Source organism: Lytechinus variegatus, chromosome 5, assembly GCF_018143015.1.
Source record: "Lytechinus variegatus isolate NC3 chromosome 5, Lvar_3.0, whole genome shotgun sequence".
Taxonomy (NCBI): Eukaryota; Metazoa; Echinodermata; class Echinoidea; order Temnopleuroida; family Toxopneustidae; genus Lytechinus; species Lytechinus variegatus.
Window position 1 is genome coordinate 20,140,690 of NC_054744.1, and position 15,482 is coordinate 20,156,171.

Here is a 15,482-nt window from a genome sequence, read left to right on the forward strand (position 1 = left end):
CCCGGTGAAACACTTCTAGGCATGTCCTTATGAATATTCATTATTATGATAAAATGAAACATTCGTGATTTCAAGTACTAACATAAGAAAAAGGAAAGTGGGGAAGTGACATAATCAGCCCACCTAATGAATATTCATGACGATGTGCATATAATTGTTTCCACAAAATATTAATAAACTTTAAAATTCAATAACTTCTTGTAATCCGATTTTGATGAAATTTTCAGTGTTTCGCTCTGTGAATTTAATTACTCTATATATTTAAATATAAATATTCTCAGCCCGGACAGTATTTTTCCTCGCGCTTATCAAGTACTTGGAACTTTTATAATTTTATCTAGCGAACATATTACAAATCTTTTTCATGATTACTTAAAGTGATTGGTCCAGGCGCGGCGGAACTGTACTAACATAAGAAAAGGGAAAGTGGGGACGTGACTTAATTAGCCCAACTAATGAATATTCATGACGATGTGCATATAATTGTTTCCACAAAACATTGATAAACTTTAAAATTCAATAATTTCTTGTAATCCGATTTTTATGAAATTTTCAGTGTTTCGCTTTGTGAATTTAATTACTCTATATATTCAAATATAAACATTCTCAGCCCGGACAATCCCTTTAATATACAAGTATTTTTCCTCGCGCTTCAGTACTGGAGCTTTTATAATTTTATCTAGCGAACATAATACAAATCTTTTTCATCTATGATTACTTAAAGTGATTGGTCCAGGGGAGGAGGAACTGGGGGGTGCAAGGGGCACTCCCAGGTCCCCCAAAATCCCCGTGTATAGGGAAAAAAAAATCTTTTTTCATAGAAAATGCCCTTTTTCAAAATAAAAATACCCTTTTGAAATAAAACATACATTTTAGGTTCAAAGATCACAAAGTTATGATTAAAAAAATATTCTTAACACAAGAAAATCTCTCGAAATTTTTTTTTTTGTGTTGAGATCGAATTATTTTCAAAGTGAATCATTTTGAAAATAATTCGATCTCAACAGAAAAAAAAATCTTCGAGAGATTTTTTGTGTTTAGTTAAGATTTTCTTGTGTTAAATACATGTATTTTTTTTTCAACCAATACAGATGAACTCTAGCTCTCATGACCGAATTTTGAAAAACTGCCTAATATAAAAAGGGTGAGTTTCTACTGCCGCTTATCTCATTATTATTATTATTATCATTTTTGTCATCATTATAATTATTAATTAAAACTCTGATTTTGTAATTTTTTCAAAGGTATAGACAATTATTCCCCTTGAAAAATCCGGTCTGTTAATTGGAGAGAAAGAGCATGGTCAAAGTATCGCGGAGCACCTTATCGGCGGTATAGAACGGGCTAGGTAAATCAGGGGCCGCGGAACGGTTTTCAAAGTGGGGGGAGTGAGCGAAAATTGGGGGTGGGGCTGACTCATGCAAAAAATGACAATCGTATGGTCATTTTTGCGTTTTCGTACGGTTTTGGAAAAAAGTGGGGGCTGAAGCCCCCCCCCCCACCCCCCGTTCCGCGGCCCCGTTACATAAGGAAAAGTATACTGGAGGGGTTATTTATTACCACCCGAGGCCCCGTGAGATGAAGGCCTTAAAACCCCAGCGTTTTAGGCATAACAATTGAATAAATTTTAGTCACCCAATATTTTATTGTGTCTTCTCTGCAATGCACATGTGCCCCCTCCAGGGGCGAAAAAAGGGAAATGAATGAAAAAGAAGGACAAATTGTAACAAAGAGAAAATAGCACATAATTATGAGAGCCAAAAAAAAAACACATATTCAAATGGGGCACTCAATCAGACGGATGAAGAGTCACAATGTGCAGACTTGAAATGGACGCTTTTGAAAGGGATTTCAATCACATGTCTGATTTTTCTCTATTGATTCAAATCAACATTTTTCTGAGGTGGACTTGACCTTTAATTTTCAGTGTTTAGTTTGATGACTTTTGCTTTTATTTTATGGAATCAGTTAGAGATATATGGAAGTAAATTCGAATTGTAATGTGCACTTAATATTAACCTAGCGGACAGATAACGAGAGCAATAAAAGTGAGCTGATGAGTGAAAAAAGCTGGGCCGTACGTCAAGAAGGAAAGAGACTAGGATCAGGATGATGGCTTTTTTGTTTTTTGTTTGTTTTTTGCTAATTATTGTCACAGAATAGGCTCATTTTGGGCTCATTTCCAAATTTCTCTGTAGGGGCCGGAAGGGATATTCTATTACGTAGAGATGGATAAACAATTAAGCTAACAGACTAAGGATTTAGGCCTAAATAATTAGTCCTTCTATTAGTTTTGGGCACCTCCACCCGGCCTCCACCCCTTTCTTTTTGGTGCGGCCCTCATAAAGCCCCTATCCCCTAGATGATCGAGGAAGTAGGCCTATCGATAATCTACATGCAGGGAGTCGGGAGGATTAGACTACCCTCTCGAATATGCTGCTATGCAGAATTCGAAATTCGAGGGTGGGCCGTGGGGCACCCACCACCCATGATTTATTTGATATTTTCATGCTAATTGGCAATGGCTATATCATCAACCTTTGAAACAAAGAAAATGCAAGATAATACTTTCAGGCGCAGCTAGCTGTACTGCACAGTCGTGTTTGGTGTTTCTTAAAAAGCTCCCTCTGTGTTTATAATTGAAAGATTCTCCGCCATCTTCACGAAGGTCAATGCGATTCAATGGGAACTTTTGTTTAGATCGTCGCTTTAATTCTCGCACTCAGAGAAAGGGGATCTTCTGCCGCTGCAAATGACAGAGACCGTGATTTGACGTTGTCGTAGCTACCTTTAAAAGCCACAAAATGTCGTGTGTTGCCTCTCTGAAGAGAGAACTCCAGCTTTTAGAGACGCATTTCCCGAAAGACAATGAGAGGTTCCAACTCCTGTCGGCGAACATGGATGAATTGACGTGCAAGTTCATCGGTTCAAATGACGAAGTCTTTATCATACACTGCAATTTCAGAGTAAGTTTATGAAAAGATATAAACAAACAAAAGGTTAGCTTTGCTCAGTATGATGCTCCTGTAGGCTGTAGACTATTCGCCTATCCCATATATCTCCCCCTTGAAAACGTGACATGAGTATGAATTTGACAATAAACAGACAGGTTTTCATTGCAGCAGGAGAGATTAATACTATAGATTTTAGGACCTAGATTAGTATTAGAATAGAAACAGAAATAGGCCTACAATTTACAAATGTAGACTTGAGAGAGAGAAAACAAATTATAAGATGGCTAAATAATTTGCAGCTTGCTGATATATAAGCTGATTGGTCAAAGCGTACCACGTGATCATTCGCGAAAAGTGTCTATCCCTGCACGCCGGTGCAAATTTCGCGCTCCCAAATTGTCTAACCCACGATAAGTGCAATTTCAAAATTTTTGATATTTGATTTAGATCTATTTCATTATTTCTTTCTCATATAAGGTGCTCAAAATTGCGTTTGAAATTACTTAGCCATCTTATTAAAGGAATAACGCATTCTCCGGAGTTGTTTAGCGATATGCAGTGCACTCGAGGTTTCTTCTTCGCATGCACACTCCACACTCGCCTCCCGCTCGTGTGGAGTGCGCATGCTCAGAAGAAACCTCTCGTGCACTGCATACTCGCTAAACAACTCCGGAGAATGCGTTATTCCTATAACAAACTACACGACGCGGCACAAGTCTTGTCTTACTCTTACTAGATTAGTCTTGAGTAATCTACTCCATGATGATTTTTTTTTTAATATTTTGACATAGGCCTACCGGAATATTTCTTCATGCCATGACCCATGATGAAGAAATATTCCGGTATGTCAAAATATAAAAAAATCATCATGGAGTAGATCATGGAGTCTTGAACCCCCGGCCATATCACTCACACATTGTACGAGGACGGTCTATTGACTTGTACGAGGTCGAGGTTAGTATATAATGATTATATACTAACCTTGTACAATAGACCGTGTTTGACCCTGGATTTCAAAGTAGTCGGCAAACATCGCTTCATTGCTGAAGTAATATTTGCCGAAACTCCTTCTCGCTACGCACTGGGGCTCTTGCCGCTAAGTAGCAATACATTAAACAAATATGAAAATAATTTAAAAATAATAATCATTAAAAAAGAGCAAATTTCGCTTACCTCGGCCTCGAAAGTGACTTCGCTTGTCTCTTCTACGGAAATACAAGGAAGCCCGTTGGTGGCGCTAATAATTTCACAACCTTGATTCAGCTCCTCGGTAATATAACTATCTAAATTCTTTGAATGCGCAATTCTTATGATTGATTTACTAATTATGGGCACCAATAAATGAAATACCTTCAAAAACATAAAGATTATTATTGGTGATGATAACACTTATTTGCAATTAATTTAAAAAGATGACTAATAAAAAAAAAATGAAAATAATATACGTGCCTGGAAAGAAACCAGCAGTACAAGCTTTAACGAACGTCAATAATACGTATACGGTATCCCAAAGTCTATACAATGAAAAGATTGGACACTTCACGGACTTCGTGTAATGCCTTGCGTCAATTTGCGTGTAAAATAGTGTAGGTGCCTAGTCTTTCCCTTGTCATGTTTTTGATATGAATATAAATCGCGCGCCCTCTTTAGGCGAAAATTGATATCCACACTGATCAGTTTTCATCTCCGTAAAATCTTCACCAAAGATCAAGAAAATATACATGTTTTTTAAAAGAAACTTCAAGGAGAAGTCACGGAAGGATCTAAATGATTTGGTAAGTGTCATAGCAGAATGTGATATATAAAATCACAGGTAATATTTTATGTGGGCAAAAGCCCAGAATCTTTAAGAAGTGTCGTGTGTGTCGCATGCATACGACTGATACAGTGTCGTGTGTGTCGCATGCATACGACTGATATTCCTTCGCACGCGAGATGCTTTGAACCCATGGGTGCGGCCATATATACGAGACACATGATGTACACAAAGTTGGATTTCCCTAGGAAATCCATAGTTAGACTTAGAGGGTGAAATCGGTTTGTAGGGTCAAATTTTATTTATCTATGAACCTTCAGGCGCCTAATGCGTATAAAGGGATACAAATTATTTCACTATTGGCTAAATGGTAAAAATTAGATGTTTCTTACCAGACCCGATGTCCCGTAGATCCCTCGATCCGTTTGTCAACAAAGCAAAGACAATAGGCCTGACCCTTGAACTGTTTCGTGATGACGTACATGTACATCCGACTAGCGATGCCGTTTTGAAGAACAATTTATGGTAAAAATTATTTCACAAATACCAAAATTGAATAAATGATTATAAATAAGTGGTACATACTAATTATTCATAATCACGCATTAATTTTAGTATTTGTAGTATTTCCTAGAGAAATCCATCTTTGTGTACATGTGTCTCTTAGACTTGTACATACAAGTATCTTATACATAAACCCCTCAAAAAAAGTTTTGCAACTCAGTTTTGGGGGATGATATCTTTTTGGATAATGAAGTATAAAAGATGAAACTGGTATCATTAGAAAGCTGAATTATTCTTCTTTACAATGACATGCCATTTGCTGTGATTATGTAATCATGGAATATGCAATCACCCTGAACATCGAGAAAAGTCAGAAGTGAAATGTTGCAAAATGCATTGATTTCTAACAAGAGTCTCCATTTCTATAGAATTTCTACCATGCAGGCGACAGTGAATGCACCTCGAAACAATTGGAAATTCGCTATTGCAAACGACGCATTTTGCAACATTTCATGTCTAACATTGCTGCGTATTATCATGTATGTGTATTTCATGAGAACACTAGCATTACAAAATAATGACACATGATTGTAAAGAAGAATAATCATGCTTTCTAAAGATATCACTTTTACACATGATGATGGCACATTAAGAAATTTATTAGTGCTCACTTAAACTTGCAGTTTGAGTTGCAGAACTCAAACATGACATGGCAACAAATTTTGCAACATTTCATTTTTCACATTGCTGCATATTTATCATGTCTGTGTATTTCATGATAACACTAGCATGGCAAATGACACATGATCGTAAAGAGGAATAATCATACTTTCCGATGATACCACTTTCACATATGATGATGGCACACTAAGAAATTTATTTGCACTCAAACTTGAGTTGCAGAACTTATTTTGAGGGGTTTATATGGCCGGGGGTTCAAGATTCACTGATGAAGAAATATATTTCTTCATCAGTGAATCTTGAACCCCCGGCCGTAAGTTGAGGACTCCATGATGATGTTTTTTTTTTACATCTACAGTGCGTATCAAAAAAAAGTTTACACTTTGAAAAAGCGCTGGGAGTTAAAAGATATACAACATGTGGGTAATTTTTTCACATATAATTATGGATTTGGGTCTCATCTATCCAATGAAGGTAAAAGTTTTGACAGAATGTTACACTTGAGTGAGCACTGTCCATTTTTGTAAAGCTCGCAGAAATCTGTTTGCGCAGAAATGCTTGTTTTCACGCTGTGTCAAGGGGAAAGGTCGAAATCAAACTTGCCCTGTGAAGCATTTCTCATAAATTTCCCTAGCACTTTTAGCCAATTGAAATAAAACGGATACATTCAAGCATTTTGTAACAATTTTGCCGCCCAAATTTGAAATTTCAACACTTAGTAAGCACAACCTTTACCCTTTTTGTGCCAGCTGGATCTGAGGACATAACTGAATCTGAACAAAAGTTTTTATCAGACATCTCCAGCATTTTTCACTAAGTTTTTATCATTTAAAGTTGGTTTACATTTCATTTTTCATTTAATGCTTGTTTCTCCACACTTTTCCCAAGCTTGGCAATGATTAACAAAATGAAAATCAAGCCTAAGCCATTTCATGTAAATCACAGCTCAGTGTAAAGCAAATATCGTCACGATGGACTCGGTGTGTGGGGGAGTGGGATGGGGCGCAATGCACTCTTCGAAGTGTTTTGGGCAAGGAAACAAGTTTAAAAAGGTAAAAGATATCTTCATATCAATTTTACTTGCTAATTTCCACGTGTTCTTTATGATTTAGGTCTACTTTTATTCGCATAACTATTTCAAAGTTCTGCGCAAATCATTTTTCACCAACTTTTCAAAACTAAGTGGTGCTCACTCAAGCGGAAATATTTTTCGACAGTTATATCGTCATTTGCTTAAATGGATCTGTACCAATGCTAAAATGTGGAAAAATCGTCAGGATATTACAAATATATAATTTTACAGGATTTTTTCTAAGTGTAAACTTTTTTTTGATACGCACTGTATATGTAACACGCGGAAACTGATGTAGAAAGATGACACACGACACCATTCCTTGTGTTTCGGTTCGTTTAATATCGATGAGTCGTTATATACAAAATTCCAAAATTTCCAAGTACAGGAACAAAAGATAAAGAAAAAAAAAAACCTGCAAAACCAATGAGAATAAAACAATTAACTAGAATGATGATATATGTTTGAAAATGCACAAAATAGAAATATACACATATTTGCTTGTGACTCTAAGATAAAACATTCATCAATATGATGTCAAGTAGACTAGTAATAATAAATGATAAACATGTTGTCTATATCCCTTCATTAAAACTTATTCTATATTGCCTGAATTAAACTCATCTAATCACAAATTCAGTTCCTCCATCGTTACGGATAACTCTTCCAACAAATAAATGAAATACATCCATTAAAGATAAATTCCAGTATTGGTAACGATCTCAAAATAACTTTTTACAGAATCTAAAATAATGACCACCCAAGTGTCTGTTTGTATGAATAAAAAATATGTGCCAAAGGATTCTTGAAGAAATTGTGTAATTGCTGAGATATAAGCAAAATAAGCGCGGATTCGGTCACTTCCGTCGGGTCTTTATTCCAGCAATAATGATACACTGTCCCACGTGTGCCTATCTGTGTTGGTGATCTTCAGTGTGAACATTTTTCAGGGTAGATTTCAAGATTTCACGAACTTGAGTTTATGTAACTGTATCAGATCTAGATCCTCGATGATATACTGACAATTCAGCCTGGTTTTAGAGACTTTCTCATGAAATCAGTGTTTACTGCAACTACTGGCATTTCTCTTTAAGTGAAATTTACCAAACAATTAAAATATGCCAACAAATTAGCATTGAAATACAGTGGTTTACAAATGAAAACCACTCACCCTGGCAATCTGGCCTAGAGGACCATATTTCCTCTCGTGATAGCCTCACCCGCTACACGAATGTCATGTCAAATACCTTTAAAAGGAAAGTAACAATTATTACACATAGTAAGCAATTATTGTCACCCTTTACTCTGAAAACACAAAACTGAAACATTGAATTTACAATTCAATAACCAAAATCAATTTAACCAAAATCTTCAACTCTAAAGATCATTTTACTAAATCGCTTTACTTTACGATTAGAACCGAACACATTTTATGTTTATAACTACATACTACAATCAAGTATACAAGTACAAGTAATTAATATAAAATATCACAAAAATCATCTGAAGTAACAAAGACAGATGCATAACTAATTAATTATTTAATTCACAAAACCCCTTAGAATAAGACAAATATGCTATGCTAGCAAAGATATATAGCACTTTAATATAACCTAACCTCTTATTCCGAACAATAGAAAATACATTGTTAACCAACTTTATAAACTACATGTAGGCCCGTTTTGAAAGTCCATTTTTGATGCACGTGTACACGGCGTGTTTTTCGGTCGTGTACACGTGTACACGTTGTAAACACTGTGAGAGCGAGTTCTGTTTTCATGTCGACACGGACCCGCATCAATAATAAAAAAATATGTCATAAAAAGGGGTCTATATAGCCTAAGTCACGGTTTTAAAGCTTACCTGAGAAGTTTGAAGTATCAATCCACAAAAATTGGTGCAAATTAAAATTTTACTCGGCTTAGCAGCGCATTAAATTAATAAAGAATGCAAAAGAAAATCAGTGCAGGGCCCTAGCTATCGCCGACGCTCGGTGGATGCGCATTTTGTATACTGTACCGTACATGCATGCACAGATCGCTGCAGAATAAGTGTAACTGAAGTTATCGATTAATTTTCATTATTATGTTGCCAATTTGAAGAGCGTTTGTTTGTAGGCTTGTGTGCGAGCGTATAACACGTAAGTTGTAGCGATGATCGCTATCACAATTGGTGATTCTCAAATTGACTCTGAGTGTGATTGAGCAACGCTTTCGAGCTTTTGAGACCGGAGAAGACCCATTTCGTGCCGATTTCGTGGTACAAAAACGTGAGTCTCCAGAAAGAATGTGGATTAAATTGGCGATTTTGGAAGTGAACTCACTCTGGATTAATTGAAATATGTTGACATATTAGTAATTAAAACATGTGCAGTGTCTGAGAACTAAGATTTAATGTGAGGCTGTGAGCTTGTTTATGCAGATGCTACCGTGTACACGGTGATGGAATTTAGTACACGTGCACTGACTTGACCGTGCGTGTACACGTGTACACGTGTACCCGAAACGGGCCTAACTACATGTATTGTTTAAAACTAACAGAATCGACAAAATAAGACAAATATCTTACCTATAATTCTGACCCGAAAATGAAGAAGCCTCTCTGCCTGCCCCATGAATGGGGTGCAGTGCAGGAGTGAATTGGAGCAAAATCCTTTCTCCCTTTTATGCAGATATCACTTTCCATTCACAGATGTTAAAGCCTTGACCATAATGATCTACGTCCTACAAGCTCATAGCTCTGGAATGTGATGTTTTGACCCAAAGACCATTTAGCATCACTCTTACCCAGAAAGAGTGTGAATCATACTTCTTAAAAAGCATGAAGATTGTTAAACATTTCTACTTTCTACTACTTCCTGTGCACTTCCTGTAAAGGCATCTATTACTTACAGACAAATGATTAAGAGTAATGAAAATATATGAATTTTCAATAAACAGTTCATTTTGACCTGTTACATATATAGATCTATGTAAAAAAAAAACATCATCATGGAGTCCTCAACTTACCTCAAGACTAGTCTTGTCTACGTACTTACAAACACATCAGTAAAAGTTAGTAATTAAGTAGATTGAGATCTAACTTAAATAATAGACTCTCGGTCAAACAAACACACCAGTTAAACCAAAATAAATAGTGAGTAATGGATACATCTACTGTCTCACTTGCATGTCACTGAGATGTGCATATAACTGTTTTTTGAAAAATATTAGAATCAAAACATTAAAGTGTCATTACTTTCTTACTTTACATCCGATTTTGATGAACTTTTTTAACATTTTGCTAGTTGGATTTTTCTCTATTTATTCAAAATATCATTTTTCTGGGGTGGACTTGACCTTTAACAACATGAATCCCATCATTATTTGTTTTTTTCTGTATCTAGGATTCCTACCCCTCATCGCCTCCAGTCTGGTTCTCTGAGGTGGATGATGCCGTTATCTCAACAGTGATAGAACAATTAGCTGATGTAACAGGTTCAGACTGCTTGGTAAGTATGACAACAGTTCGTAGCTTTGCTGGTAGAAGGGTTAAGTCACGAATGCATAGCAATTTTCAGTTCCCATGTGGCTGGCATAAGGGTGTTGGCTCGAGTGCATGCTATGCGAAATGTACAGTGTGCAAGAGTTAACGTCCCTCTGCCTTTAACCATCAGGAATGGGAATTGACATGTACACATAGTTTCTAATGCCTTTCTGCCAGCTAGGCAGCGGGTATGTTACTACTAATACTATGAAATTATTTTAAAATGGGCCATTATTATTATTTCCTTAGATCTACCCCTTCGTTAACTGGGGAGGAGGGGAGTCAAACACCCCCTCCCCATGATTGCTTGATTGCTAAAAAATGTGATATTAAGTACCGGTACAAAGTCAATGCAAATCATTTTATTGTTTGTATGTATATTAGAAACGTCAAAATTAATATTAATACAGTGTATGTTCCTCAAAAATTTGTAGTTTACTAGCTTTTCAATTTAAAGTGAGTTAAATGCAAACAAAATTTCATGCATTTATACATGTATTATACATGTGTAAATGTTTCATTAATATACAGTCTTGTAGTTTACTTTCGGTTCTAAAAGGTTGCAAATTTTCGCAGCAGTCACAGTTTCATGCATTTTCTTAGCTTGCTACATGTAGCTGAGAATTTGCTCTGGAAATGGCCAATTTTGTGAACATCAAATTGCAGATTCACTGTACTACTTACCAGCTATTAAGATCATGGAGATTATGTTACATTTGGGCAGTTCCACGGTTACAGAGTGACATTTAGTTCCAAGTTTTTAGCAGTCAAACAAAGACATCACCCATATTAATTAGATAATTGCAAAGAAATGGTGCCTGACAGTAGTTGCTGAAACCCACTTTTCAAAAAAATAACATTTGTTAGTTTGATCCACTGAATTAATGAGATATGAATATTCATATAGTTACAGAGTGACGTAAAATGGACATGCATATTTGAGGCGAAAACATATTGCTCAAACTCTGTGAACTTTAAATGGCTATCACAATGTTGAGTTATTGATTGGATACTACATATGTATGTTGGTCTAGCTCTAATTTGCTGCATTAAAACATGAACCCATATCCGGTTTAATGGAGTGACGGTTATGGAGTGACATCTGAAGTATTCACACACAGGCAACATAAAATGAACTTACATTTTAAAATTTTCTTTTGATATGATGTAAAATGATGACCTTCAGATTATCCAAAAGAAAATTTTACAAAACAAGCAACAGTTTTCTGTTAAATCAAACCATATGCATACATGTAGTCCCATGTATAGAATTTTTTGTATGGTTTGGATTCTCCAAATAGGAGATGCGTGAGAAAAAATTGTGGCTAATTATGTTCCCCTTTTGTATTAATGAAATCCCATATGAGTTTTGATAGAAAAATTTGATCCAGATTTGAAATCTATAGAACCAATATAAATTTTTGGAAAATGTCCACTTTTGCTTGGAAGTGCCCATTTATATGTAGACAGAATCATTGTTTTCCAGACTTTGAAGATATTCAAGTACCGGTATGTTTTTGATAACTTGCATCAGGGTATCAGGTCAATTGTGTTTCAGCTAGACCCATTTTTGTGGTGGCCGCTATTTCACAGTATTACATAGGTTTTTTCATGCTGAGTTAGTGGTCTTAAATAGCAATCTTTCATTAGTAAATCTTTGGATCTAAATTAATTAAGAATTTAATGTAATGTTAATTATGCAAATGAAATGAGAAAAATAAGTGCAATTTCTCTTTGCAAGGAGTTTAATGATTTTTGTTTATAGTTTTGAAACACTTTTTATTTTAAATTGGTGGTGGACATAATTAAAGGTACTGTAAATGCCAGTTGTGGTAACAATCTCAAAATGACTTTTTACAGAATCCAATATAATGACCACCCAAGTGTCTGTTTGTATGAATAAAAAATATGTGCTGAAGGATTCTGGAAGAAATTATGTAATTGCTGAGAAATAACCGCGGATTCGGGCACTTCCATCTACATGTAGTCTTTATTCCAGCAATATAATGTTATAAATATACATTGTCCCACGTGTGCGTATCTGTGTTGGCGACCTTCAATGTGATTGTTTTTCAACCGAGATTTTATGATTTCACAAAGTTCAGTTTATGTAACTGTACCAGATCTAGATCGATGATGATATATTAATACTTGACCTTGGTTTTACAGACTTTCTCACGAAATCAGTGTTTTGCTGCAACTTCTGTCATTTAGCTTTAACATAAGCAGTGTTTTTCATGATGAATGGTGGTTAGAAAACTTCTGTGCTGTACATGTACTGGTTTGACCACTGCTGTCCACTGTAGCTGTAACACTGAAGGTCACAGTCATTATTAATTTTGTATCAAATGTTTATCCATAATACATGTAGACAACCAAAATCCATTTCCAATACATGTATGTTGATTTTGTACTAAACAGATCAGAGTGGGCAGAATAAGCAGAGTCAAATTAAAATAAGAATATGGGAGGCAAAATGTTCTAAAATACCCCCAACACCTGACCAGGGGTTTTTACTCTGTGCAAGCAAGAATTAAAAAAAACCTGATCAGGGGTTTTATGTATTTTTGCACATGCAATAGTTTCTGTCCAGTTTCAAGTAGGGGACAAAGAATCCATGCAGTCTTATAAATTTATATAATTAGGCCTACACTGAATTTACATGTACTTCTTTACTGAGATGTGCAGTGACAATTTCAAATTTTGAATAGGCCTATCAAATATCTAACTGTTACACAAACATGAACACATGCACATACATGTAGAAGTACTCACCGCAAAATATACTGAAATAACCTGCAAAACCCTCATTCTTGCTTGCGCAGAGTAAAAAAACCCGCGATGAGGGGTTAAAACTCCTGATCAGGGGTATTTTGGAACACTTCGCCTTCCATATCAGTATATGAGGTTTACATGCATAGTTTCTGCTTGCAGAAAGCTCAACTCTGGCTCGATTCAGATGTAAGAGTATTTTTCAAAGTTGAAATTCAGACCTCTCATTTTTCGAAAGGTCAAGAATAAAAAAAACCTGATCAGGGGTTTTGCATTGATAACATTCAGATTCACCCTCTATGGTTTCTACATTTTGTTATTGAAATACTTGTCCCATTCTACATGTAAATGTAGCATGATACGTGTTCGAATTTATCCATCTACATGTATCTACATCTACACTGTACAATAACGTACATGTAAGAAGAATTTCTTGACCAATTATTTATCACTTACTTTGTAACGTGAACAGTATAAGAATTTATGATGTCCTGTTTTATGTACATGTAAATGCTAAGAATCAAATTTGAATGTACATTTACTTTTTTTAATATTGAAAATAAAATGTTTGGATTGAATTTACATCATAATCAAATTAATTTCTATTTGAATTTTGTTGACAGCTGTTACGGCACGTGAAACATTTAGTGTGTGAACTGTGTAAGCTACATAATGTAAATCTGCCACTCAGCCTGCCTCATCTGGAACGACATTTACCACCAGAGGTAAGAGTGAAATATTCCACCCCCTTCAAGTTTATAGTAAAGACCGGATTTAAAAAGTGAAATTGACAAATGGAAACAGCTGTTGGCTACTTACAGAAAGACGATTTTATGAGCGATTCCACGGTCAGTCGCATTACACAAGTTTATACGTTTCCTTTCATACATTTCCTTTCTTATACTTGGTGCTGTCAGTTTTACAGGGGCTAGTCTTTCTGTCAAGTTTATACTGTCAATTTTTCTTGACAACCTAGTCTTTAACACAATCAGAGAAAGGTTGTATGCTGTATTTTGTGGATGATGTCCTAAAAATCTGTCAGTCGCATTAATTACACAAAAAAGACATGGAAAAAATTGACTGAGTACTTTTTAATACATGTATGTAGTTCTTCCAAATTATTTTTTTACCAACTTCAATACCTGCAAAACATTACTTACATAGAAGTCTCAGACTGATAAGACATTTGAATTTCTGAAGCAACTTTGAGTTTCTTTTGTGGATACGAAAAGAAACTGTGGTCATTCGCATTACGTTCAGTTGCATTGCTCTTTATCCAGTACCACAAATTTGACATTTTGAACCCTTCCCGCAACTTATATTTGATTTTTATTAAATATAATGTAAAATGGTGATCTTCAGATTATCCAACTAAAAATTTTACAAAATAAACAATAATTTTCTGTGAAATTGAAATTAAGTAAAAAAAAAAAAAAGATAATATAGTCCCATGTATATAGTTTTTTGTATGGTTCGGATTCTCCTATAAGGAGATGGGTAAGAAAAAAAATTGAGGCTAATTGTGATCACCCAAACTTTTGTATTTATGAACATCAGTTTTAATTGAAAATTTTGATCCAGATCTGATTTGTTGATAATTTCTGCCTATGCTTGGAATCGCCCTTATGCATATTCACTGCTTTTACCAGCTCAGCCATTCCATGTAACTAGACGCCTTAGTCTTCAAATTTCAAGTTGAACCAATCAATGAAGAATATTATTTATTCTTGGCGAGGTACATGTCCTATAGGTGTAAATCTAATTTTTCACTGCCTCTCACATACAAATGACCGAGAGAATGCATGATCCTAAAAAGATGTCAATTTTGAATTAAAAAGTATGTCTTTTTGTAACTTATTTAATGACACTATTGAAAGAAAAAAGTGTTCTGTTATCTGTGAACATCATTTTTGTATGTTCTGTTTGCACTTTTTTAATCGAGCTTCACAATATTTCAAGTTAAAAACACCCTCGAAATGTGTCACACGAGTCATAAAAATACATCATCCATATTTTAGTTTACTTAAAAGGAATTTCGTAGTCTAATTTGCAGTTGATAAAATGTAAGGGGCATACATGTAAGGTCCTAAATTAAACAAGCAAATAAGATTGCCAACTGGACTACTGGAGACTCCTACATTATAAAAAGACACCCTTGAGTGCTGTCACACAAGTCACATTATGTCGTGCGAGTGACATCACAGAACAAACAATTATT

General features: G+C 35.3%; 1 protein-coding gene across 1 annotated transcript in view; it reads left to right on the forward strand.

The window, feature by feature from the left end:
* Positions 1–2,626: 2,626 nt before the first annotated feature.
* LOC121415680 (ubiquitin-conjugating enzyme E2 Q2-like) overlaps positions 2,627–15,482 on the forward strand; it is a 31,323-nt gene continuing 18,467 nt past the window's right edge. Inside the window, exons 1-3 of the mRNA XM_041608982.1 lie at positions 2,627–2,966; positions 10,353–10,457; positions 13,888–13,989. Coding sequence (XP_041464916.1) covers positions 2,805–2,966; positions 10,353–10,457; positions 13,888–13,989 — 369 coding nt within the window. The 5' untranslated portion in view covers positions 2,627–2,804. The remainder of the gene's footprint in view (positions 2,967–10,352; positions 10,458–13,887; positions 13,990–15,482) is intronic.